The 27,887-nt window shown below is 47.9% G+C and overlaps 2 protein-coding genes across 3 annotated transcripts; one reads left to right on the top strand and one right to left on the bottom strand.

The window, feature by feature from the left end:
* Positions 1-853: 853 nt before the first annotated feature.
* Positions 854-26,590, bottom strand: LOC4341095 (protein DETOXIFICATION 16). Of its 2 annotated transcripts, none has more exons than XM_015786010.3 (8): positions 26,104-26,590; positions 5,552-6,096; positions 5,307-5,393; positions 5,144-5,200; positions 1,825-2,063; positions 1,538-1,656; positions 1,336-1,422; positions 854-1,247 (listed from the first exon to the last, which is right to left on the bottom strand). In XM_015786010.3, exons 1-8 carry the CDS (start codon positions 26,428-26,430, stop codon positions 1,188-1,190), a joined length of 1,521 nt encoding a protein of 506 aa, XP_015641496.1. In that variant the 5' UTR covers positions 26,431-26,590; the 3' UTR covers positions 854-1,187. The 2 variants fall into 2 exon arrangements, with proteins under 2 accessions (XP_015641496.1, XP_015641495.1); XM_015786009.3 differs by having other exon boundaries at positions 1,527-1,656; positions 26,104-26,583.
* On the top strand, positions 9,837-12,769 carry LOC136357135 (uncharacterized). The gene has a single exon (XM_066311927.1). It carries the CDS (start codon positions 12,308-12,310, stop codon positions 12,734-12,736), a length of 429 nt encoding a protein of 142 aa, XP_066168024.1. The 5' UTR covers positions 9,837-12,307; the 3' UTR covers positions 12,737-12,769.
* Positions 26,591-27,887: the final 1,297 nt, after the last annotated feature.

The following is a 27,887-nucleotide window of genomic DNA, read 5'->3' as shown; positions in this document are numbered from 1 at the left end:
GGGAAGTCCACTGCCGCGCCACTCCTCGTCGTCGACACCGTCGCTGCCGCAACCGCATCACCGCCATCGGCACCGAGCACACCGTCGCCGCCGTCCACGTCAAGCACGTGACGACAACGACGATGGCCGGCCGGACTTCCTCCTCCTCAACAACGACTGGTCACATCCCTAAACCCTCTCACTCCCTCTTGTTTATTCATCCATTGTTGTTCATCTATCCAAAGTGTTCTATCCGACTAGATCTAAACCTAGGTGATCCAATAGACAACCCTAACAGGTACCATATTTTTGTGATAGTATGAAGTTATGAAGCCGCGAAGCGTTACCACCCACTCTCCCACAACGCCCTCCTTTGATCAGGCAGGTGGATATGACCTCCAGTCCTCTTCCTCCCTTTCCCTCACAACCCGTTTGCCTTCCCTATTCGCCATATGCACATCGGCACCTTAGTTGATCCATAGCTGCAGATCGTTGTTGCTTGTTAATATCATGATCAGCAATCGTGATCGCCAACAGTAATATGGTCTGAATTGAGTCTTTAATATCCATTTGTTCTTAATAAGCCCAGTATTATTTGCCTCTCCATTTTAATTTAGATACTACTAATTAAATCTTACAAAGTTATGTATGCTATTGTTCGTTCCACCACTAATAATGATAGGCATGGAATCCTTGCTATTACTCACATAAGCATGAAAGTCGTTTTTTTTTTCAAAACATATATATACATGTGTTGATATGATTTATTATCCATGAAAAATAAAATTGTGTATATTGTGATGCTTTTTTTAACGATAAGTGTTACTTGATATGATTTATCATGTCTGACTGGCCCTGTCACTACTATACCAAATTTGACAAGACGCGTAATATATAAATATGCAGCAATATGCAAAAGCTGCTTTAAGCTTCAGGATCTGTGTACTAAATTATACCATTCATCAAGAGAAAGCACGATAACAGCAGAGATAATATATTAAATGAAGAGAGGCTATATAGCTAGGTGGTTAGTAATAGGATCCAGTATTCTCTCCCTCCGTCCTTTAAAAAAACAAAGCTAAGGCTAAATGTGACAGTCTGTCCAATTTCATTATACTAGGATATGTCATATTCAGTCCTAGGTTTATTTTTTTGGACGGAGGAAGTAATCCCCTAGCTTGCTTACGTAACAATCATCTCCATCGAGTTCATGTTGCGGTATCTGAAGGAAGAGAAGAATTGAGGGCTCTATGCTTCGCATTTGCCGCCTGTAAGATTATTTTTTTATTACATTTGACTCATGAACTAAAATAATGGCAACATCATATTAGCTAGTAAAACAATGCATATATTCACCTCTTTATCCCAATTTGTGCATAGGGTGAATGCCATGAGTAGCACGACTTGCACCAAGATGCCACAGGTGATGCCAAGCCATAGTCCCTGTAAACACATTTAATATTATTGCTACTCATAACATCAACCAATATAACCACGAAAAAATAGAACTTATAGAAATTTCAGGTAGCAAAAGATCTAGTGAGTACAGAGTATGCACCATCCCGCTGAGATGTAAGATGAAAGCTATGAGGTAAGCTGAAGGTATGCCCACAATGTAGTAGGCGCCAAGGTTAACGCAAGCTCCAATTTTCTGCCATCCGCAGCCTCTAGCCACACCTTCACAAATATATGCATTTTCAGAACACAAAATATCTTATCATTATCTATAATAATGCACAGTAATAACATTTTCACTAACTGAATTGTAATTCCTATCAAATATAAATGAACATATATAGGAATTGCAACAACAAAAGTTGTGCAATGTAGTAGTAAACACTGTACCTGAAAGGACACATTGTATTCCATCGAAGAAATTGGAGACTGAAATGACCAGCAACACCTTGCCTACATATTTGACAACCTCCTCCTCGTTGCTATAAGCATGGCCCCAGATGTTTCGCACACTGATCAGCACTAACCCTATCACCAAGCCCTCCGAGATGGCCATGAATACGGAGACCCGCACCGCTAGACAGGCTGCGTGAGGCCTCCCCGCGCCGAGCTCATTGGAGACACGGGTACTGCATTATGGATGATGAGAAACAATATTATACATGCATGCGTAGATGATGAGCACGGTTGGAGTAAAAAGTTCTAAGCTAGAAGTATGACAGTATCACACGGTCCTGCATGACGTGTATCTTGGCTATATCCCTCATCTATCCAATTTGATTTTGGTTCTATAGATGGTTGAGTGGATACAACAAGGGTTTGCCTATATTTATGTACATGATTGCAATCAATCCAATCTATCATGTTATCATCGTCCGCTATCATACTACCAGTCGTTTTTGATTTACCATGCTTTAGCTAATAATATCCACCCGCACTGCCGGCCTCTCTCGGTGGCTCTCCTCTTGCTGCGGGCCTTCCTCTACCTAGCATGACTGTCACGCCGTCTTCTCTCACTAGGTGTTGTTGCCATACTGTTCTCCCTGACCTGCGCCATATCCTCTAACAACGGCTCATCGACCGGTCTAGAAGAGAACCCCATCCAGGATGCAGCTGCCACCGCTGTGGACATGGCAGTTCGTGCCGCTTTTCGTTCGCCCCTATCAGCATCTGTAGCCAATATCATCGCAGCCTAGCTCTCATCAATGACACTACTCTGGCAGCCACGGCTGCCCTATGTGCGACCTTTCTCTGCCCTAGCCAGCTGATGGTCCCGTAGCCTTCTCCGCAATCACCATGACATCCTCTTCTATGCTTTCGGCCGCATCGGTCTTGTTCTCCTCATCCCCACCCTTGGTGTTGGTCCATCCATTGCTGCCCCAGGCGTCACTGGCTCCATCCAAATGACCTCGACGACAACACTATTTTTGTCGATCTCCACTCTCAGGCTGTTGCCATCCTCAACATCAAATCCCTAGTGCCAAGCCACCCTCGATCTCTCTTTGTCCAATTACATCAAGTGGTGTGGCTTCTTCTTCTTCACCCTCTGCAAATATATGCCCACTCAAGTCTTGATAGAAACCTACCGCCCGGATCGCATCGTCTGGATCTAGATGGATTATGTGCTCTGCTAAGCTCCTAGAGATTGCCATGACCACTAGAGCCACCGTTCGACTTGTATGGCACAAAATTGAGCACCAAGGCCTAGCAACCACCATCGATAGGCGCTAATCCTTGCGGCTCAATTCCACAGCTTGATGCAAGGAGATCTCTCCATCGTTGATGATTACCGTCGGTTGAAGGTGATGGCCAACTCTACACTGACCTCGATGAGCCTGCCTACCACATGCTCAAAGGTTTGAACCCCAAGTATGAACACCTCGTGATGATTGTCCCTATTTATAAACCGTTCACCATATTTGTCGAAGATCACTCCCAATTGCTGCTCGAGGAGATCACAAAGAGTACTCACCCAAGTGAAACCCCCAATATTTTCATCTCCTCTAATGGTGAAGATCGCATGGGTGGTGGAAATAGTGGCGGTGACCAATCTATGGTTGCCGGTAGTGATGATGGCAATAGCGGCACCAATCCAACCACCTTACCGGTTACAACAAAAATGGTGGCAACAACAATCGAAACCGTCGCTGCTGTAACAATGGAGGTAGATAGGGAAACATCGGTAGGATGAGCCAGCCATGAAGCAACGGCCCATCTCCCACCTGTTCAACTCCTCACAATTTGTGGATGGGCAACAATAACATTTGGCTTGGTCCATAATACCGCTCCCACATCCTAGGCCCTCGGCCCAACTTAGCATCTTAGCCCTAGGGCTAGCGTGGTTGGGCTGCCCCTCCTAGCCTAGAGATGAAAGGCTAGGCCACACCCAGCCTTGTGCTGGCCAACTCTTTCTTTGGTGTGCCAGACCTCCTCCAGGCTCTAGGTCAGTAGGTATCCTAGCAAGCACCATCTGATTGGTTCGGCCTCGTCTAGTGGGCTCAATAGCAGCTTGCCAATGCTTTTAGTATCACCACTGTATAGTAGCTATCCTCAAAGAATTGGTATATGGGCACTAGTGCCACCTCTCACATGATGTCAAACAGTGCTATCCTTTCTTTCACTCAACATCCTACCATCTCCATCACCCCCAAAACCTAAGATGATGAGGGTCGAGGAGTCCGTTCTCTCTCTGTTGGGACCATGTCATTGTTGTTCCCGCTATTCTGGTTTTCTTCATTGCGAACCACCACCATCTATAGATGAGTCACATCTTAGGACACATCCAACCACCTTACTCACTGCCTTTTGGTCGCCGGAGGATCGGTGTCCATCTTCCATCCCTTTCTATTTCTTGTTTCGACTAGAGAAGACGATGAACAGCGTTGATTGTTTTTTCTCCATCTTTCGTTCTTCCTGTGCATTCAAGGAAAACGGAACCCCCTCATCCGGGATTGCGTTTTGATGCACTCATCCAGTTGTGTTCACCACCAGAGCTCGCTGTTGTCGTTTCTCTCTTTATCGGTACCACGTCGTTGCTAGCTGCATTCATGTTGTTCTGATTTTCTTTGTTGTCAACCTCCACCATTTATGGACGAAGCTATTATTCCTTTCTGGTCTAGCCTAACCATGCTCCTGGACCGCTCACATTATATTGAGACCATAGGAATATGAATAGAAAAGGAAAATTCTAATTTATGTCAATGAAACGGGTAACTGTTCAGAATTAATGGATTGGATTTTCATCTTTGGGCTAAATTACGATTTTTTAATTTCTAACTAATTTCAGTTTTTTTTCCCATTTATATTTTTAATTTTAGCACTATTTGATCCATTAAAAATTGTTGTAACTTATAATATTGAATTATTTATAGCAAAATGAAAAAAAGGGATTTAGTTACATAATTTTTCTAAAATTGAATTATCATTCCGGGTTATTTGTAGTTTTATGTTGTTATTTCTATGATTATATTTTCTTCAGTCCAATTGTGATATATGGTTTAAGATTTTAATTTAATCATATTTCTTTAATTTTTTATGTTAATGAATGTTATTTAGAATGTCGCAACGCAGGCATTATATATGTACAGTTATATGCTTACGTTGCAACAACTTTCGCCACCTATATATATATATGTACATGATCGCAATTTATCCAATCTATCACGAGAGTTTTCTCTAGTATGGAGTATGATCCATGAAGGAGATTTACCTTATGGCAGAGCCGAGGCCAAAGGGGATCATCCACACCAAGGAAGCAGTGTTGAGGCTGTAAAAAAATGCAATCGCATTTGTCTCAGAGCTCAGGTAGGCATGTCATGTCGCCCCTGAAATGTCTCGTTAAAAATTGTGGTAGTAGTAGTACTAATTATCACCTGATTGATAGCACGGACGTCTGCAGCTTTGGGTTGGGAAGACGACCTGACAGGAGTACAAGGATCTCGTACGACCACATCTCCAAGCTGCAGTGCAAGTACAGTGTGTCATGAGTTGCACAACACGAGACCAGATACAAAACATTTCCAAATTAAATTTTCAAAAAGAAAAGTTTGAACATTCTGAGAGACTCCAAATTTCAAACAGAGAGGAAGTCAAGTGTACGTAAAATTATGTCACTAACCAGACCATCAGAGCGGAAGGGACAGCGAGCCTGAAGAAGCCGAGCGCGTCGCGGAAGGCCTCCGTGGAGAACCCGGTCCATGTCTTCTTGCACGAGCTCGACACCCTCACGTACACCGCCAGGATGGCGACATTGATCCAGTACGACACGGCGTTGCTCAGAGCCGCGCCCCTGTTGCCCATCCCGGCGGCGTAGACGAGCACCCAGCAGACGAGGAGGTGGCACAGCGCCGTCGCGCCGGCGGCCGCCATGACCGGGAGCACGACGTTCTGCGTCTGCAGGAACCGGATTTGGCAGTGGAGCAGGCCGTAGGCGAACAGCGCCGGGATCATCCACCGGGCGTAGGTGCCGGCCTCCGCGGCGATGTCGGCCTCCTGCCCGAAGAGGCGGAGGATGTCGCCGGTGTAGAACCAGACGACGGCGAGCGGGACGCTGACGGCGGTGAGCAGCAGCATGGCGCGCTGCTTGTAGATGCCCAGGAGATGGTACTGCTGGGCTCCGAACGCTTGGCCGCACAGAGTGTCCAACGCGCTTGCCATTCCAAGCTGACCAAGAAGACAAGTAGAATCAAATTTTCAAGGACGTTGGGGCTATGATTTGGAATATCAATGTTTTAACTAGAAAGAGTTCTGGACAGACAACATACGTGAGAGAGAATGTTTATTACTAGTGCCAAAAAAAGGGGAAAATTGGAACTAAAATCTTGTACAGTAGAGTAAATTCGACCCGAAAGATAGGATGTGCAGAGTGGCGGTCCAACACTATTGTGGTCGGGATCACTGGACCCCGGGTAGAATTCTATTTTTTGAGCTGTTTTAGCTTATAATAATTATATTATAAGCTGAAAATTATATTACTATATGTATTATTATATGTATAGGATCCCCGGTGATTTTTGTTCTGGGTTCACCACTGGACGTGCAAGTGCAATGCCTTCTGTATGGGAAATTTTAGAGGTTTCTCCCTCATCTTTTTATATCTCATGTAAATCCTCGCTCCATCTCTGGAAGAAGCTTTCTCTGCATTCGAGTTACCTGGACGGCCGCAGTCCTCTTTGCCAACACCTATGGCTACACCTTGCGCCTTGTGGTAGTGGCAGCACCCACCGGGGTGTGCAGCACAACCTGGGTTCTGCTCGCTATGGGAGATGTTCTGCCTAGCGCAGGCAGCCGGCCTAGCCGGTCGGAGGATTGGTTGGCCGACTGGGTGGTGTGCCTGCATAAGTTGGGCTAGAGGAGCCGCATGTGGAGGCAGCATTAATATTTTCGAGGGAAACCTCCGCAAAGGGCTGGGAGCTCCTGCAATTTCACTAATAGAAGAAGAGAGTTGATCTAGTTTATAAGGAAAACCAGATCGAAAATATTTACAAAAGCACGGTAAATTAAGGAAAACCAACAAAAACCCTAACATTTTCAAGGTGAGCTGACCTCGCAGACCCAGACCCTACAAGGACCAGCGGTCCAACAAGTGAAAACTCCTAAGACGAAGCCTTCAAGAAGGACATGCCAACAGAACAACGACAATGCCTGATTCAAGCGAATCCAAAGTTTTCACCTAGAGAGATCACTTGAGAAAGTGGAGAACAAAGACTCCATAGCAACGCCTTCAAGAAGGTGAACGACACCCAAAGGCGTTGCCATTGCTAGTGCCGGCAAGCTGCGCACGCCATTCACCTCGGAGTCACATGCAACCACCGCGTCCACGACGAAAACCACCCAAATGCCACCTGCACACCAAAAGACCTGCGCACGAAGTGCCACCACTAGTCCAACACCAGCCACTGATGCTGGTGCTAGGTTTTCCTAGCCGCCGGGCACCAAGCCGTCAAAGGCGTCCGTTCATTGCGCCGGTCGCTTTCCACCACCACACCACACCATGGATCTCTACATCAGGAGGAGGGAAGCAGCTCCACATAGAGAAGTGGGCCAAGCGAAGAGTAGACATAGCTCTAGCACTGCTTGCCAAGACAAGCTGCATCGCTTGTCCCGCACGGGTCTCCATGCTGGGCTGCGGAGCAAACACATCGAAACCACCGGACAACCACCAGCTGGCAATCCAACCCTCTGGAAAACCTGGACCTAGAATGGAGAAGGAAGAAGGGAGGAGAAGCCGATGGTGCCATCGGACGGCCATGCAGGTTGCCCCTACTCCGCCAAGCAACCCCCTTTGTCGCCGCCGCCATGGGGGACCCGGCCTCGCTGGATCCCATCGGAGACGTGCCGGATCTAGACATTGTGGGGCCAGATCTGGCCGTCCCCTCATCGCCTTCACCACCATCGCAACTGCTACTGCAACAGGGGATCCCGCCTCTCACGTCGGAGAGACGCCCGGATCCCGCCGGGAATACTCCCGATATGGACCTTGCATGGCTAGATCCGGTTGTACCCCTCGCCGCCTTCACCACCACCGTTGGCCCAGGAGGTGGGAGGCACCACCAGCGCCAGCGGAAAGGCGAGCCGGACGCGGGGAGGAGATGCAGGCTTGGGGGTGATGCCTCTCGGGCTGCCTATGAACTGGAAAAAAGAGGAAGGGGAAAAGAGAGGGAGGGATGAAGGAGAAGGGAGGAAAGGGTGAACTTGAGGCGGCCTTAATTGAGTGGGTGTTGATGTCGTCGCTCTAGCACATACATATCCTCACATCTACAACATATCTTCTGTGATGGGTCAAAGAGAGCTGTTACAAATGTTTGTAATTGCAATGGATGGATTTGACGGCCATTAGAGATAACCAAGATGACCAACATTCGTCACTGATATACACCTATGTAACGACTCATTAGGAGGAGCCAATACCCGTCCAATCATCGGTAAACTTAATGGCTCCTAATTTAGAGTCGTTACAGATAGTTTAGCTCAAGCTCTAAACAACTTCACCATATTGACTAAGTCCCAGCTCCTTGCCTCTCCTCCGCCACTCCTCGGCCTCTCCACTCATAGCATCTAAAAGAAGTCTCTCCACTCGCCGCTCCTCCCAACGAACCTTCATCCACACCGCTAGAGAGGAAGAAAGCTAGTGGCGACGGGCGAAAACAATCATGCTCTCGAGCTCGACACTATTGAGGATGGCCAAATTGTTGATGAGTGATTCTCGTGGACCGGATGAGTTGAGTATTGAGGTACGTTGGAACGAGGGTCTACATAGTACGACATCAAGTAGACAAAAGACAACGATTATACTGGTTCAGACCCCTTGTCAGGTAATAGCCCTAGTCCAGTTTATATGTGATTGATGATGAGGAACCACATATTACAAAGAAAGTAGACGAAACAGATGATACCGACAATATCGTAGTCGATGAGTTCGACGAGATCTTCTGGCGACTTGGCTCCGCGTACTTTGGCTTCGTAAGCTATGGTGGGTGTGTTGGCGCTGAAATTCAATGCCTTGCACCCCTCCCTAGGGGTCCCTTTCATACCGTGAATCATCTTGACCCCCAAGTAAGGCCTGGGAATATTTGATCTGGTACGGTATAACAGAAACTCTATCCCTTCCGAGTAGGACTTTGGAAATCGCTTGACTCATAGAGAAATTTTCCGTAATTTGAACGAATTCCAAACGGTGTATATGAAAACAATCCGTGTACGTGAAGGTATAACATATCGGTGTATAACACAAGTCGTGGGATAGAAGGTATGCCTTATCCGTAACCCTGACACAAATCTAGCAGCGGTGGTAGCTTGGTAATGATAGCAGCAACGGCAGGCCTCGGTAGCAATGAATCTGGCATCGACCAGCTTCAGGAGTGTGGATGCGATGCTAGCGGGCCCTCGAGAAGGGCGGATCCACTGCTGGCTAGCCTCGGAACCTGGATCCGGAAGTGGTGGGCATGGCAAGTGGTGGATTCGGTAGGGATGGCGGACAGCAACGATGCCAGCCGAGGAGGTGGAGGATCCAACAACTCCCTGTGCAAGCTCCATCTGCCACTGCTGCTCCCTCTCACCCTTTCCCTAGCAAGACAATGACGATGGCGGACCAATCGTGTAGCCAGATCTGGCTGAGGTGTCACCTTTTGTCTTCCCTGATTGCACCGCTCGTCATCCTGCTCCCTAGCTCCTTCAAAAACAACAAGGACAATGGCTGGCGAGCACAACTGTGACTGTTAAAGGCATGTCACAAGGGCCTTCGACCTTAACGTGCCAAAACCTATCCCGAGCTGAGCTAGCGAAACATGACCTGAGAAATCCTGGTTGCTGCGAAGACGATGGACTAGGGTGAGATGCCTGGCGAAGCCTAAGGTCTCTGTCCCCAATCCAAATGCCTTCGCCCTAAATCGCTAGGCTCAAGGCCCAAAGTGGCCAACGAATCAATAAAGGCCCAACTTATGGCCCAAGGAGGAGCCTAAGGTTACATTGTCTGTAATTACCCTCATAAGTGTCCCTATTATAAGAGTATCTATGTAAATTCCCCTGTGCCTAATAACCCTAAGGTGCATGAGTTTGTACTAAGCCTATAAATAAACCCCAAGGGATATGTAATGGTGGGATCCTCAAAAGTTTAATACCAATATACAGTTTTACTTTTTCACAGAGAGTGAACCACGTCCTTCGACAAATGCAGCTGTCATTCGACAACATGGACAGATCATGGCGATGACACACAGTGATGAGTGGGGATGGTGATGCGCTGGGGCTCATTTTTCCTTTTGTTTTTTTCTTTCGTTTCCTGTAAGTGACGGCTCCTCTTTTCAAGCCATTATAGATGCGAGACATGTGTAACAGGTTGGAAGTCATCGTTACAGATGATTGCCCATGTTAACGAAAAATTCTCTATAACGGCTTGCTGAGCCATTAGAGCAGCTACAATAGCACGCTATAAGCCAGCTATAAACATATTTTAAAGAGATAAAGGAAGAGAGAGAAGAGTAGCGGGCTACAGATCTGTAGACAGCTGCAGCACGGATTACAAGACGTAATGTATGTATGATAGGTGGGACTAGGTATTAATAGTATATGTCGACGGTGGATACCCGTAGACCGGATATAGAGCATATTGGGGTCCGTTGATACGAGGATCTACGTAGTACGACATCAAGCAAACAAAAAGACAAGGATTATACTGGTTCAAGCCCCTTGACAGCTAATAGCCCTAATCCAGTTGATATGGGATTATATGATGGAAACCACAGAGTGCAAAGAGAATAGCATAACTTGATGATACCGACGAGATCTAATCGAGTTGGTCCGACTAGATCTCCCGGCGACTTGGCTCCTATGCGCTTTGGCTTCGTAGGCTATGGTGGGTGTGTTGGCGGTGAGATTCGATGCCTTAGGTCTTGCCCGAGGGTCCCTTATATACCGCTGGTCAGTTGATCTCCAAGTAGAACTCGGAGATATCGGACCCCTCACGATATGGTAAAGACCCAGTATTGTCCGAGTAGAACTCTTTTCGTTCGTAGATACCATATCTACCACGTGACATATTTCCTTAATGTATACGGAAACTATCTGTATATGCGCGGGTAAACCATGTCAGTATACAACGTACATCCAAGGATAGAGGGTATACCTTATCTGTAACCCTGACAGTAGCCCACGACTTCTGCTTAAATGAACTCATGTTATCGATCGCGACTTCTGATGTCGGAATTGTTGTCGCTTTCATCTGGTCAATCTCGGTGTGAAAACCGTAGAGACAAAGAGCCATCGACAACACCGCATGAAGTTCAACGGTCATGAGTGAATTTAAATTAAAGTCTGAAGACTACAGCGCGTAACGGACCTAGAATTTTCCGGTGGCAATCTGTCTCCTTTCCTTGGAATACGCACTATCGGTAGTGCGCTTATTTAAAGGGATTTCGGAAATCCATTTTAAGTCTGTTTGCCAGAAAACTCTCCGCAAAGAAAACCCTAGCTTGCTTCTTTGCTCTTGTTCTACGGCAATCCTCCGGCGGCGATGGATCTTGAGAAGTCTACCTCAACCACCGCGTCCTTGAAGAAGCTGCAAGATGACGGTGCCCTCCCTAATCGCGGGACCATGCGGAGAGAGGTAGGAGGTATAGAACTTGAACCCATCTTGGGCCACATGGTTGTGGTCGAAGACTACATTTCTTGCGGTTTTCTTCCTTTGCGAGAAGGGCCCGGCCGAACACGCCGCTGCGATCAATGTGAGTGTACTCGATGATTCCTTTACATCTTTTTCCTCCAGATCGCGTCGTGAGTTCATGTTGTGTAGTCTCTCCCTCTGACGGACGTCATCGGGCCACTCGTGGACCACCAGGCGGCAGCGTCGTTGAAGGAGAGCGTCGCCAAGGAGGCATCTGACGCTGTTGCTGCCACCACGAGTGGTAGCAACGTCCCAAAGAAGGGAAGGAAATTCTCCTCCGTACTCAGGACCCGTTGGAAAGCGACAAACTTCGCGGTAAGCTTCTCTATCATTCCCTAGCGCGTAGTCAAAACAACTTGATCTCATACCATTTCATCTTACTCAGGACTCGGACGCGTCTCCTCCACCTCAGTGAAGGCAAAGGTTGGTGACGATCGGCGAGAAGTAAGTAAACGTTCTTGAGGTCTTGTCATTTTCGAAATTCCGATCACCTCGCCTCATGGGGAAGAGAAAAATCTTTGTAGGGCAGCGCGGGCAAAGGCGGCGCAAGGTGGAATTGATACCGCTTCCAGCGTATCCCCTGCGGCGACCTCAACAGGAGTCGTGGTCGCTACTAAGGACCAGGAAGCGGCACCGAGTGGCCCTACCGTCAGCCTCGTGCCTACTCGGGGCCCGTCCACCGATGCCCTCACCTAGGGGGAGCTCCAAGCGGAGATGGAGCGCATCCTCCAGGCCGGTGCTCGCAGCGTAGGTCGCGAGATCGAGGAGGCCAGGACAGAGGCGGCGTCGGCAAACCAGCGTGCCGACCTGCTGGCGCGCGACCTGGCGGAGGCCCGCGAGGACCTCCTAAAGATGAGGGAGCTGGTGGCCGGCAACGAGATGCAGTGGCACGGACTCGAGCACCGGATGTCAGAGCTCGAGGGCCACATGATCGACATCCGCAGTTCGCTGCGAACGTCGTTCACCAGCCTGCACCAACTCGCCGAGGAGCGTGGTGTCACGACTACCATCTCGGCGCACCCCGATGAGTTCTCGCTGACGTCGTCGCTTGTGGAACTGGCTACGGCGATGGAGGAGATTCCCTCCAAGCACGCGGCCAGTATCAGTGAGGAGACGTCCAACGGCATCTACACCAGGGCGTGACATATTTTTTTCCCTTGTACCCCTTAATCTTCATGTTGTAAAACTTTTCTGTGGATCCGAACTGCTCTTATCTGAACAGCAGTCTCCCTTGTTTTCTTAGCATGTGATTCCGAGTAATTTGTTGTTTTTGTAGATATGTTGATGCCGAGGATGTCCAGCAGCGCGGGCAGCCCGATATGCCGGTGATCATTCCGGCACTCACACTCGAGCCGTTCGTGTTTCAGGAGGAAATTAGTCAAAGCCTGTCCACGGAGGCGAACGTGGCGATGACGTCGCTAGGTTTGTATCTTGCTCTCCTTCACTCCTTATGTTCAGATTGACTTAATTATCTGTGTTCTCGAAAGAGAAGAATAGCTTGACTTAGTCTTTTCCGTGTCGGGCAGATTTCGAGAACATGTTGGCTGATCGAGATCGTCGAATCCAATATTGGAAGACGAAGCTCGAGGTGGCCGAACTCAAAAAAACCATGGTGGAGGTGAAGAAGGACCAGGCCGTGGAAGCTCTCTGAGGTCGCGAGGTGTGGTTCAACTCGTACCTCAAGCGCTACTGCACGGTGATGGCGAGGGTTTGCAAGGAGCTCCGAGTTCCCCGTGGAGATCCCGAGGAGTCGGCGGCTGGTTATATCTCGTGGTTGAATGGGGCCTGTGCACAGCTTGAAGGGATTGGCCAGCGCATCGACGATGCCCTGAAGCAGGAGTGACGTCGAGCGAGCCGCTACGCCGGAGGACATGTGCTGGCCTACATCCGAGATCACTGTCCGCAGCTGCACCTCGAGTTCCTTCGTGAAGGGTTCTCGCGTTCTCGGAGGACACCCGTGCAGATCGACGGTCTTGCGCAGTTGATGACGCCGCTTGCCGAGAAGGTTTTCCGCTCCATGGATTGGCGTTGGCCGTCCTGGTAGTCTTTGTATCCTGTAGAAAAATATCTCAAGGAAGCATGTAATATACTTTGAAGTATTTATGACTTGTAAGAAATACTTGTAAAATAGAAAAGGAATCTATCTAAGTTTTCTTACTCTGGGTATGTTGTGTATGAGTGTTTTCTCACTTTGCGACTTCGATCAGTCACTTGAGCTATACACTCTCTCAAGCCCCCAGCCTTGTCGTCGGAGAATCGTTCTCGGAGGATGAGGCTCTTAGACCCTTGACTTGCCTTGGTTGAAAAAAGCACTGACCCTAGCCCCCAGCCGTGAAGTTGGAAAACTCAATTTCCGATTACACGGCTTGGTTAATACGCACGGCGAGAACTCTTACATGACCAGGTCTTACATGGTCATTTGTCTCTACATGATCCGACAAGGCCTTATCCGCTCTGGGCGTCCCTAGCCGAAGTTCCCTTAGGTTCCTCAGATGCCTTGTCAGGACGGTGTAAAGGGACATGAGGATAGGTTTCAACTCTAGGTGTCGTCGTGGTAATGGATCGTCGAGAAGGAACATTTTGACAATATTCTTTACACGAAATAAACTTTATTGAAATCGTGAGATGTCTTACAAATATGGATTATTGATTTATACATAAAATTTACGTAATTGATCAATGTTCCATGAATTTGCTAACTCGCCGTCTGCAATCTTGAATGCACCTGGCCGCAAGACTTGCGTGATCGTGTGTGGTCCTTCCCACTTGGGTGAGAGCTTGTTGCGCCCTGCTTGACTTTGAACCCGTCGGAGCATGTAATCGCCGATCGAAAGTGTGCATGCTCTTATGCGCTTCTCGTGGTATCGGCGAAGGGCTTGCTGGTAGCTGGCTACTCTGACGGCAACTCTTTCTCGATGTTCCTCGAGTAGATTCACATCATCGCTTCGCTGCTCCTCCTATTCCTCGTCGGAGTACCTCTGTAGCTCCGTAGGGAGCATAGCCTCTGAGCCATACACGAGGAAGAAGGGTATCTCCTTATTGGATGTTGTCCGTGTGGTACGCACGGCCCATAGAACAGAGGGTAGTTCTTCGACCCACTTCTTGTCGTGTGACATGAGTCTGTCGTAGACGCGGGTCTTGATCCCTTGTAGTACTATGCCGTTTGCCCTTTCGGCCCTTTCGACCTGTCCATTGCTCTGAGGGTGAGAAACCGAGGCAAAGCAAATCTTGACTCCCAATCCAACGCAGTAATCCTAGAAGTTGGCACTGATGAACTGAGAGCCGTTATCTGTTATGATGCGGTGAGGCAATCCATATCTGCAGAATATCCCTTTGACAAACTTGATGGCATTGTCAGCCTTAATTTCCCCTGTGGGCGTCGCTTCAATCCATTTGATGATCTTGTCGATCGCCACGAATAGGAACTTGTAGCCACCCTGTCCTCGTGGGAATGGTCCGAGTATATCGAGCCCCCAGCACGAGAACGGCCAAGTGAGAGGGTTAGTCTAGAGCGCTTGCGCTGGCAGTTTTGTGTGTTTACTGTGAAATTGACAGGCTTCACACCGCTGCACCATGTCGCAGAAATCATTGAGTGCTGTCGGCCAGAAAAACCCTTGTCGAAAAGCTTTTGCTACCAGCGTCCGTCTGCCGGCATGTGACCCGCAGATCCCTTTGTGTATGTCCAGGAGGAGATGTTTGTCGTCGTCGGACGAGATGCATTTGAGAAGTACTCCATTTGGCGCCTTTTTGTATAGATCGTTGCCGATCATACAATAGATCTTAGCTTGTCGGGTTATCTTCTCAGCTTCTGTGTCATCGTCGAGCAACTCGTCGCTGCTCAGGAACTTGATGAGCGGGGTCCGCCAGTCGTCTGTGGTCTCGATATCGGCAACGGCATGTTCCGCCTCTGTAGCCCCCGAGCTGACATCGGGGACAACCATGCTACCCTCGTCGTTCGCCTCTTTCACCGATGGCTTTGTCAGGACGTCCAGAAAAGTGCCGGGTTCGAGTGGCTCTCGTCTGGACGCACGCCGTGCCAGGTCGTCTGGTTCGATGTTGTCCTTATGGTATACGTGTCGGACCTCGATCCCATCAAACCTTTTCTCCAGCTTCCTGACTTATACGAGGTACTTGGATACCTCGGGGCTAGAGCACTTGTAGTCCTTGTGCACCTGGTTCACGACTAGTTCTGAATCCCCTTTTACGATTAGTCGCTTGACTCCGAGTGCGGCTGCTGCTCTTATCCCGGCAAGTAGTCCTTCGTACTCAGCTATGTTGTTAGTCGCCCTGAAGTTGAGGTGAATTGCATGCTTGAACTGATCTCCCGAAGGTAATGTCAAGATGAACCCTGCCCCTGCTCCTTGGCTGTGGAGTGTGCCGTCAAACTCCATTGTCCATGTTTCGCTGTCTGCTTGGCTGTCTGACCTGTTCTCAGGCATAGTCCAGTCGGCTACAAAATCAGCGAGGACCTGGGACTTAATAGCTGTTCGTGGCACAAAGTGGACATCAAATTGGCTTAGCTCGACTACCCATTTCGCAATGCGGCTGACGACGTCTTTGTTTCTCACGACTTCTCCAAGGGGGAAGGAGGAAACAACTGTCACTCTGTAGGCTTGGAAGTATTGGCGTAGCTTTCTTGATGTCATAATTACTGCATAAAGCAGCTTTTGGATCTGTGGGTATCTTGTGTTTGCGTCGTGGAGAGCTTCGCTGACGTAGTAAACCGGTCTTTGCACCTTCCCTCTCGACAACAATGATAGTACTCACAGAATATGGTGTAGCGGCGATATAGAGGAATAATTCTTCATTAAGTTGGGGAGCAACAAGTACAGGGGGATTTGACAGGTAGCGCTTGAGCGTGATAAACGCGTCTTCGGCTTCCTATGTCCATACAAATTTGTCTTGTTTCTTCAGTATGGCGAAGAAAGGTTCTCCTCGCTCTCCCATCCTAGCGACGAACCTGCTCAGTGCCGCTATGCACCCAGTTAGCTTCTGGACTTCCTTGAGTCTTGTGGGCGACTTCATGTTCTCAATGGCCTTGATCTTCTCATGATTTGCTTCGATCCCTCTTTCGGAGACGAGGAATCCGAGAAGCTTTCCCGATGGTACTCCGAGCGTGCACTTCTCTGGGTTGAGCATGAGGCGATATCGTCGGAGGTTGTCGAACGTTTCCCAAAGGTCATCGATCAATGAGTCGCTTGTCTTTGTTTTGACAACAATGTCGTCGACGTAGGCCTCGACATTGTGTCCGAGCTGGTCATTAAGTGCCCCTTGAACCGTGAGCTGGAAATTGTTTCCGACGGTTATCAGTCCAAACGGCATCTTAACATAGCAGAATACACCGAATGGCGTGATGAATGTTGTCTTCTCCTCGTCCTCTTTTGCCATGCTGATCTGGTGGTAGCCGGAGTAAGCGTCAAGAAAGCTTAACAACTCACAACCGTCTGTTGAGTCCACCAATTGGTCTATTCGAGGAAGAGGGAAGTGATCCTTAGGGCACACCTTGTTAAGATCGGTGAAATCGACACACATTCTCCAATTCCCGTTGGGCTTGCGCACCATAACTGAGTTGGCTAGCCACTCTGGATGGAGAACTTCTCTGATGAAACCAGCTTTGAGAAGATTGTCGAGCTCTTCTCGTATGGCTTGATTCCGATCTGGTGCAAATCTCCGCAGTTTTTGTTTTACTGGCTAGGCATCGGGTCGCACCATGAGTTTGTGCTCGATCACCTCCCTGGGGACTCCCAGCATGTCAGACGGCTGCCAAGCGAACACGTCTGCATTGTCGCGGAGGAAGGTGATGAGCGCGAGTTCCTATTTCTCATCCAGCTACGCCCTGATCTTGACAGTCTTGTCAGGGTTGGCACTAGAGAGCGGAACGATCTTGGTTGCGCCGTCTGGCTTCGGCGTCTTGTTGGTTTTGCTCACTTTTTTCGGCGGCTCAGCTGTGGCGAGCGGGTTGGGAGTGTGCTCGACCATGTCGAGGCTCCGCTTGTCGCACTACACCACCAGCTTCGCGTTTCCCTGAATAGTGATTGTTCCCTTCGGCCCAGGCATCTTGAGCACTTGATACGCGTAGTGAGATGTGGCCATGAACTTTGCGAGTGCAGTCCTCCCGATGATGGCGTTATATGCTGTGTCAAACTCAGCAGGATCAAAGCTGATCTGCTATGTTCGGAAGTTGTTTGCTTGGCTGAAAGTCACAGGTAGCGTGATCTTGCCCAATGGCTTGGACGATGACTGAGGAGTAATTCCATGGAAGGGTTGATCAGTGGGCTTCAACTCGCTTTGTGGGATCCCCATTGCGTCCAAGGTGCTGGCGAAGAGTAGGTTGATAGAGTTGCTGCCGTCGATGAGAACTCGTGCGACCTTGATGTTCCGAATAGTGGGCTCGACCATGATCGGATATCGCCCTGGAGTGACAGCAGTCTTGGGGTGGTCTGCTGAGAATTCGATCTTCTGCTCTGACCAATTCATCTTGGACGCAGCCCCCTGCCATGTCGAACAAACTTCGCGCTCCACTTTCTTGTATTCCCGCTTTGAGGAGTACGCCGTGGAACCTCCAAAGATGTGCAAAACATGGAGGTTGGAGTCTGGGTACGCTGAGTCTGAGTCCTGAGTAGCCGTTTCTGCGGCCTTCTCGACTACACGTACTCGCTTGCCCTTCTCCAACGCCAGTTGCTTCGTGAGTGCCTTTTTGAAGACGAAACAAGTCTCCAAAGAGTGCTTATCCGACTTGTGTATAGGGCACCATATTTTCTTCGTGTCGTCGCCTTCTGGGTCTGGGTGCTTGGGTGGGTCAGTATATTCTGCTGTGAGGACCTCCGTTTGAGCCTTCCGTTTCCCACTCATGTGACTCTTTTTCTTGCTTGACTCAGGCGCGTCCTTGGCTGGTTTCTTCTCTCCCCCTGTCTTCGGTTTGTCGTTCTTGCATCTCAAGGCGTCGTCCGCGTGAGTGCATCGATCGACAATCTCGAATAACTTGCGAGCAGTTGTGATCCGTCTTGTCACTTGTTCCTGGGTTGTGTAGCGATCTCGGACACCAGACTTGAAAGCGCGGATTACAGAAGCAACGGTGATCTTGGGGATCGTATTTCTGCACTCATTAAAGTGTCGAATATAGTCCCTCAATGATTCGCCCGGATTCTACATCAACGCGTGTAGGTCATCCTCGATCGCGTGGCGCTTGTATGATCCTTGGAAGTTAGCGACGAACTGCTGCCACAGATTTGCCAATGAAGAAATCGAGTAGGGTGGGAGGTGAACCAGCCATGAACGTGCAGATCCCTTCAACACCGCCGGCAAGTAATTTGCCAATGCGTTGTCGTCTGCTCCGGCAGCATAGAGTACTGTGGAATAGACCTGAAGAAACTCCTCAGGGTCGGTGCTTCCGTCGTATTTCTGAATTGCTCCGGGTTGAAATTTCTCAGGCCATCGAAAGCCCTCTGCGTAGAGAACGGTGAAAGCCCTGCACCCGCCGCCAGGGGCGGTGGGTTGTCGGTGATCATGTGCTCGTCGTGGATGTCTGTCAGATGAGGAAGATGACGAAGATGACGAGATAATGACGAGTCACTTGGTTCCAGGGCAGGGTTCCGAGGACGATGCTCGGGTTCTCGCGAGTCTCGTTGTCAACCACCGTTGTTTTCCCGGCATCGATCTCCATCGTCGTCGTCGTCGCGGCATTGACCTCGACTTGTATCGCCCGGCAGCCGCTGCTCGGGATTAGCGTGTTCGCGGCGGTTGTGGCGATCATCACGGTCTCGGTTCTCGCTCGGACGTCCTCCTTGCTCTTCGTTCTCGCGATGTTGCGAGGAGACGCTATGTCGGGAACGATTTTCATTATCTTGAGTGCGTCGCGCTTCTCGGCGGCCATTTAGATGGTCGCGGAGATCACAAGTGCCGCGAGGTGGAGGGGTAGCTTGACGAGGTGGCGTCCACTGTTCAGGCTGTTCCCCATTAGTGCCGCCGGTCGGCGGTTGTTCTGGCGGTGCCCTGGCAGCGGCCTCCTCAAACACGTTATTGAGGTTGGTCACTGATTCCCGTAGTTGTTCCGCCCACTGATCGAGATCAGCATTCAGAATGGGATCAAATGGGGTTTCCCTCGGCATCACGTTGAGGGTTCTGATGTATTGGGCCAGCGTAATCAATTGATCCTCCGTTCCCGTGCCACCAGATGCGCTAGTTCCACTGACAGCGTACACATCGCGTGGTGTACTTGTCGATGATAGGCCTGGTCTTCGAGTGGATGTAAAACAGACGGTTCGTGAGGATCGATGTCGATTACCCCGATGAATCGATCTGAAATAGTCATCGCTCCCTGTTCCTTGTCCACATCTCTAGGAGAGATTTGTGACTGCTGGACCTTAGGAGGTGACGTCCTCATGGTGCTGAGAAGGACCTTGCAGCTTGAGAGGTCGTGGGTCTTTGCCTTGTGAATGGGACAATAGACATCACGAGTTGGAGAAGTACGTTTAATTCCACGCTCTCTGCAGGCACGGATTTCAGCTTGCACGTCGAGAAAAACTGAACAAGCTTGCAAGGTGTGCCTGCTGGTTTTGTGGATAGGACACCAGGTCCTAGTCGCCCCGGAAGTTGTCCTTGTCGGCTCGTGCTCCTTGCCGGAAGGACAAGATTTGGCCGCGTTAGGATCCTTCTCGAGTTCAGATGTTGTCGATGTTCCGTTCTCCGCTTCTGCAGGAGGATCTTTCGACATGAAGTCGACCGGGGTTGTAACCACGCCGTTCTTGCTCCTGGTAATTGCTGGGCCATTCGAGATCGGCATCGTGGTGTAGACCGGGAAAACGATTTCGCTGACTTGAGTCCACACCAGCATCGTTGAAGTTGAGGCTACTTGGTTGATGCCAGGGTTGACGCTATCGTCGAGGAGGCTTGAAGTCATAGTAGTAGAACCTTGAGCACCAAAGTTCCCTACCTGGCGCGCCACTGTCGACGGTGGATACCCATAGACCGGATATAGAGGGTATTGGGGTCCGTTGATACGAGGATCTACGTAGTACGACATCAAGCAAACAAAAAGACAAGGATTATACTGGTTCAGGCCCCTTGACAGGTAATAGCCCTAATCCAGTTGATATGGGATTATATGATGAAAACCATAGAGTACAACGGGAATAGCAGAACTTGATGATACCGACGAGATCTAATCGAGTTGGTCCGACTAGATCTCCCGGTGACTCTGCTCCTATGCGCTCCAGCTTCGTAGGCTGTGGTGGGTGTGTTGGTGGTGAGATTCGATGCCTTAGGTCCTGCCTGAGGGGTCCCTTATATACCGCGGGTCAGTTGATCTCCAAGTAGAACTCGGAGATATCGGACCCCTCACGATATGGTAAAGACCCAGTATTGTCCGAGTAGAACTCTTTCCGTTCGTAGATACCATATCTACCACGTGACATATTTCCTTAATGTATACGGAAACTATCCGTATACGCGCGGGTACACCGTGTCAGTATACAACGTACATCCAAGGATAGAGGGTATACCTTATCCGTAACCCTGACAGTATAGTAAGCAACTATTATATGAATTGGCTATTATATTGGCTATAGATGATTTGGAGCTAGTAGTTGGCTATACTATTAAACTTGCTCTTACTGTTGTGAGTTTGGAGCCATCGCAGTTAACTCAATCTGTATTTGTTCTAATGGCGTGGATACTAAGAGTGGGGTGGTGGTCTTTATGTCCATATGGGTGTAAGTGGATAACTCATAAATCTATTTATAGATCAAAATAAATACACGGTTTATTTTAAAATATAAGGGCCTATTCACTTTGATGCCAAAAAAAACCTTACCAAATTTTGGCATTACCAAAATTTTGGTTTGGCAACTTGCTAAAATTTTGGCAGGATTTCTTATATAGTTACCAAAATTTGGCAGCAAACTAAATGTAGCCATTTTTTTTTGTTAACTTTACCAAAATTTGATTGAAAATGGCATCAAAGTAAACAGGTCCTAAGTGGGTTGACGGATTCGCCCTCACGGAGGCATATTGCGGCAGTGATGAGCGGTGGAGCTGCGAGTCATTGCCGGTGTCGTGCAAGGCTTTTCCTCTTGCTCCTTCAACCTTTGCTTTGCAGTCTCAGTCGTCCTAGTGTATTCATTAAAGCTCTAAACGTATTATTCCCCTCCATTTCTTTTTTAACCGATCACCATCATAGGTTGCAGAAAAAACTCAAGAGACAGTGCTTTGTAGCGTTACATTTTTTTTTTCTTACTGGACAATGCAAAGGATTTCTAAAATCCTATCGCGCCGTGTGGAGTATCTACTCGTTTTCCGATACATTTGCCACCAACTTTTTGCAAATTCGAATTTGCACCTTCCTACCCGTGCGGCTCGAGGGCTAAATAAATGGGAACGAAAAAAACGAAAAATTAATTGAATTCGAACAAATTTTGACCAAGTTCAAAAAATTCTGGCGGAATAGTTTCGTCATGGGGGTTCGCAAATTAATTTTGAACCCTGTTTGCCACCCCATCGCATGGCTTTATCTAAACTAATATATCATCTTGCCCAGCTTTGGTTAATATATCATAGTGCAACAAGTATAAATTCCTTCGAAAAAAAAACTATATGCAGCTTAATTAGTATATATCCTTGATATCTTTATTTATTTGGATTTGGAACGCCTGGTGGCACAGAAAGGAATTTACGCAGTGAATCAGCAGGCAAGAAAACATGCAGATGACAACTGAATGATTTAATATTCGAGCATCATTGATCTTTGTCCTTTCTTTAGTGAAAAGCCCTCTCTAGCTACGGCCAAAAAGAGTGAAAAATGTTGGACAAAACAATATAATAAACTCAGAGATGTGCGCATATGGTATATACACTACTAGAAAAACGGTTTTCAGCGACGTTGGTCTTTTATTTTTCCAGATGGATATGACCATCAGACCCAAATGTCCTAGAAAAATATAAACTGGGTGAATTTTCGTTATCCGCCTGCGAAAATCGATTTTTCCAGACGGACCACTTAAGCGATCCGCCTACGAAAATACCTTTATTTTTCCAGGCGGACCGCTTAAGTCGTCCGCCTAGAAAAATCGATTTTTACAGGCGGAACCTTACGTGGTCCGCCTGAAAAAATCATACCTCCACCAAAAATTATATAAGTCAGAGACTCGTTCTCAACCTTATCTTGAAACCAACCCCTCCCCACCACTGACCCTCTCCTCTTATCTCCTCTCCCCACCACTCATCTTATCTTCAACTCAACACGGCAAGGCAGCGGCTCAAGGCGCGGCAGGCCGTCGGCGGTGGCGTCGGCGTCGACTCCGACGAGCGGCGGCGGCTCCGAGGAGGAGCGGTGTGGGCGCGATGAGCGGCGGCATCGGCTCGCCTCCTCGCCGCCTCCGCTGGCCGCTTCCCCTCCTCGCCCCCTCCGCCGCCAGCCACGACGAAGCGACGACGACGGTCCGCCTCCTCCGCTACCAGCTTCCCTCCTCGCCGCCTCCGGCCGCCGGCCGCTTCCCCTCCTCGCCCCCTCCACCGCCGGCCACGACGAGCGACGACAACGGCTCTCCTCCTCTATCGTCGGCTCCCCTCCTCGCCCCCTCCGCCGCCGGCCACGATAAGCGACGATGACGGCTTGCCTCCTCTGCTGCCAGCTTCCCTTCTCGCCGCCTCCGCCGGCCACTTCACCTCCTCGCCCCCTCCGCCGCCGGCCACGACAAGAGACGACGGCGGCTCACCTCCTCCGCCGCTGGCTTCCCTCCTCGCCGCCTCCACCACCGGCCACGACGAGAGACGCGCCTCCTCCGCCGCCGGCTTCCCTCCTCGCCGCCTCCGCCACCGGCTACGACGGGCGACAACGACGGCTCGCATCTGGCCACTGGCTTCCCTCGTCGACACAACGACGACGGCGACGCAACGACGACGATGATGCCGCTGCATGTGGAGACGCGGTGGCTCGGCTCCTCCCTCTCCTATGTGGGGGCAGCGGCGGATGGAGGAGAGCCTGGCCGGAGGGTGAGGCTGGTGGCGGCACCCGCGAGTGGTTTTTTCTTTATTTTATTTTATTTTTCTGAGATGATTTTCGCAGGCGGACCACAGACCCGCCTGCGAAAATGGTCTATTTTCGCAGGCGACAGGGTAGAGGCGGTCCTCCCTCCCGTCTGCGAAAATTGTTTTGGGCCGCCTTGTCATGGTTATGGATACCACATACCTAATAGTAGTTGACTAAATCAGGACCCACCACATACCATGTCCTATACGAAAACAACCTGCGGATATAGGAGGAGTTCCGATAAGGAAAGACAACCAGAGCTCTACATGAAAACGACAGGGACTACTCGGATTGTATCCATATTGGTTTCCCTAGTTCTACTTGGACAAGGGGACACCTATGGGTATAAATACAAAACCCGCTAGGAGGAGAAGAGACCGACCAGAGGGAGAACCAACACAATCAACATACACCCACCAGAAGCCACAACATACAAGCCAACATACGCCAAGACAAGCCGCATCAGAGATACGCCTGGATCGACCCCATCCGGTACCTTCAGAGGCCGGCCATAGGGATCTAGCACTGTCTCTGATTCTGTCGGGCGCGAGCTCGAGGAGGAAGGCTACCCTGTTGTTGACTACGAGTCAGACCTTCAGACCGTCATGTTGACAACAGTTAGATAGGCTACCCCACATATTATACTAGTGTGATTATGGTGAATAAAAAGCAACACCGGCTCCGGCCAACAGGATGTAGGGTTATTACCTGACAATTCAGGGGCCCGAACCTGTATAAAAATCCTCGTCCCCATCTCTTTTACCTCAGTCTCACGTATATCCTAGCACCGACGATCCCCATACTATGTAAATACCAGAATTACGACATCAAACGTCGACACGTCTGGAGAAACCTTTTTTCTAGTAGTAATAGCATATATAAAGCAGCAACACTTTCTACAGAGAAATAATCGAACACTAGATCGGTAGTGGTTCTCCTGTCAATTTTGTAACTAGAGCAAAAAAAATTTTAATTAACGACATGCGCGTAATGTCTCCTACCCACTACCCCAGCAAAGATGTTATTTTGATTGATATATGAAGAAATAAGATTCCGAGACGTTAGTGTGTGATGTATTTGTGTCGCTTGCATCTGTGGGTGATGCATATGCATTGTCATGCGCCCGTTTTAGGAGGTCTTGCATTTGTTTGCTACGTCTTCCTCCTGTTTTTAATGTATACGCCATTGACTTAAGTTTGAGTGTTTGATTGCTCGTTTTGTTAGAAATACATATGTTACCATGTTTTGTTATGGTTTGTGTTATAATTAGAGGTTAATTTTTATTTTCATATTTGTAGAAATATTTTAGATAAGACCAATAATTAAGCGCATGCATGTTTAAAAGTTACCAGCGTTAAAGAAAACAAAAGGAAGTACTTATAGATGCATTAATTAGCTAAAGGAGTAACAAGGCCATTATGTGGGAGTAGGATGCATAGGAATGGAGGATGCGACGTGCTGAAAATTGGGGAGACTATTCTAAGGCTGTGTTTGAGGGGAGGAGACAGAGTTGATTGGAAAGATACGCAAAACGATGTGAGCCATTAGTATATGATTAATTGACTATTAAGTATTTTAAACTTCAAAAATGGATTAATATGATTTTTTAAAGCAATTTTCCTATAGAACTTTTTTTGCAAAAAAACGTACCGTTTAGTAGTTCGGGAAGCGTGCGCGTGGAAAACAAAACAAAACTCACTCACAATCACCCAGATCACCCAGGAAAAAACACAGCCTAAACTCACATGTGGTGAAAATTGTGCTGCACTAGGTAAGTACTCCCTCCGTCCCACAATATAAGGGATTTTGAATTTTTGATTGCAACGTTTTACCACTCGTCTTATTTATTTTTTTTGCAAATATAAAAATCGAAAAAACTTAAAATCTCTTATATTATGAGACGGAGGGAGTACGAAGCAGTGTAATTTATTGGGTAGCATATATCTTTGAATATTTAAGCCTCGTACAAGCTAGTCATATGTATAGACATTTCGCTTGTACGCCATTCGTTTCATAAGTACATTTGTTTCATATTATAAGTTGCTTTGATTTTTTTTAGTCAAACTTTTTCTAGTTTGACTAAATCTATAAATAAATATAGTAGTATTTTTTTTTAACACAAAACAAACATATGTATTATCAAATTTTTTCAATAATAGATTAATTAAAACTAATTTTATGTTTGAAACACTGCTAATTTGTAAACTTTGTCAAACTTAATAGGAAAAAAAGTCAAAACAAATTATAATATGAAACAGAAAGAGTTTAATTAGGTGAATTTGAGTAGGAAGGAAGGAAGCAGCGGTGCAAGTGTTTGGCGTCTCTAAGAGTTTCCTGTTATTTGATCATTAGTTTTGGGCTTTTGGCTATAGCGAGACGTGCATGGATGATAAACATAAACTGCGGTATAATTAGCTAGTGATTTGAGCAAAATGATATTCAATGATCCATGGACGACGAATAAAAACGTAGTGCATATATATACCAGGAGGCTGAAGCCGGTGACGGTGGTGAAGGAGTTGGCCATGGAAGCGCCGGCGAGGGGGAGCTCGCCGAGGTGGCCGACGAACATGACGGAGATCATCTGGATGACGTACCGCAGCAGCGCGCCGGCGACGAGCGGCCCGGCCAGCCACAGCTGCTTCTTCACCTCCTCCCGCAACCCCAATCCGGCCTCACCGTCGTCGTCCTCATCTCCGGCGACAACCACGGGGGCTTCCTCCGCCGCGCTCGCCTTGTTGATCACCATGTTCTCCGGCGGCGTCTTCATCTCTCCGATCTCACTGGCTATGCTTGTGGTACTAGTGTCCATGTCAGAGACAGAGTGAGGGAGTGTGTGTGTTTTTTTTATGGGTGTGGAGGGAGAATCAGTGAATCAGTAGCAGGGGGCGGCGCGCGGCGGCAGCGTGGGCCAACACGGAACGACGGAAGAGAGATAGTATGAGATATGGTTACGATATGTGTCAGCTGCCGCTCTGCAGCTGCATGGAGTGGAGTTTGGGTATAGATTGCTGCTGCGTCAGCTCGCAGTAGCTGCTCCCCCATCCTATAAAAAATAAATCTAATACTAAGTTCGGTAAAACTGGTTGGAAACAAATCTTCTCCGTACGAAAAACGGAACGGTTCATTAGCGCATGATTAATTAAGTATTAACTATTTTTTTTAAAAAATAGATCAATATAATTTTTTCAAGCAACTTTCGTATAGAATTTTTATAAAAAAGCACACCGTTTAGCAGTTTGAAAAACATGCATGCGAAACACGAGAGAGGGGAGTTGGGAAAACTTGCCGCCGAACACAGCCTAATACTAGATGTGATCTGGATATAATTCTGTCTATATTTATTATATTACAATATCATATCCAATCATAGATTTAGTTTTTTCGGGAGAGAGAGTAGCTGGTTGGCTGGCTAGCTTGGTGTCAGTCCGCAGCCTTGCTAGAGTTGACAACGGGGTGGTTAGCTCGACCGGCTAAGTGCAAGTTTAATAGTATAGCTAACTATTGGCTCTAAATTATCATTAGTCAATTTAATAGCTCATTCATATCTTAGTTATCTATAAATATATACTACACAATTAATACCTAATCCCACATATCATACACATATGTATTTTAGAGTACGTGCTATAGCTGGCTACAAATCTGTAGCCCACTGCTTTTCTCTCTTCTCTTTTATCTTTCTCTACCTGCTCTAAGCTCATAATGATAGGGAGCAAGCTCCCATGGCTCTGAAGTCTAATAAGTAGACGATTAGCCATGTCCCTACTATAAAATTGATTTTCCTCTACAAGGAGCTCTTTAGATTGCGTGCAGATCGTTTTCGCGTGCGTCTGCGAAAATCGGCCTCCCATTTCGATTTTCACGTGTGGACCTCTTAAATAGGGATGAAAACGGATTGAATACAATTGGAAACTAACTCTATCATATTTGTTTTCATAATTTTTTTAATCGAAATCGAAATCGGAAATCCGGATATGAAAACGGAATCGAATATTATCGAATACAAATATGGAGCGAATACGAAGCGAAACGAATACGGTGACGAATATTAATCAGAATATAAAAACCCCTCACTTCTAAAAAACGATTTTTATGTACGAGACCCTACGATTTTTGCAAACGGATCACAACTTGCCGCCTCTGAAAAAATCAAGCGATATTTTCGTATACGACTCCTTAAATTGGATGATTCTTTTTCCTAAATGTTTCTAAAACCATGCTCTATCATGTTATCATGTTATGTTCTTACTGCTATTATTTTAGCCA

This window comes from Oryza sativa, chromosome 6 (assembly GCF_034140825.1).
Source record: "Oryza sativa Japonica Group chromosome 6, ASM3414082v1".
Classification (NCBI taxonomy): Eukaryota; Viridiplantae; Streptophyta; class Magnoliopsida; order Poales; family Poaceae; genus Oryza; species Oryza sativa.
This window is presented reverse-complemented; position numbering and strand designations above follow the sequence as displayed.

Coding starts and splice junctions, on each gene's coding strand:
- LOC136357135 (XM_066311927.1), top strand. CDS start 12,308: ATGGAGCGCATCCTCCAGGCCGGTGCTCGCAGCGTAGGTCGCGAGATC.
- LOC4341095 (XM_015786009.3), bottom strand. CDS start 26,430: ATGGACACTAGTACCACAAGCATAGCCAGTGAGATCGGAGAGATGAAG. Junction 6,097..26,103: donor TCACCGGCTTCAGCCTCCTG/GTATATATATGC, acceptor CTTCTTGGTCAG/CTTGGAATGGCAAGCGCGTT. Junction 1,423..1,526: donor AGCGGGATGGTGCATACTCT/GTACTCACTAGA, acceptor ATGTGTTTACAG/GGACTATGGCTTGGCATCAC.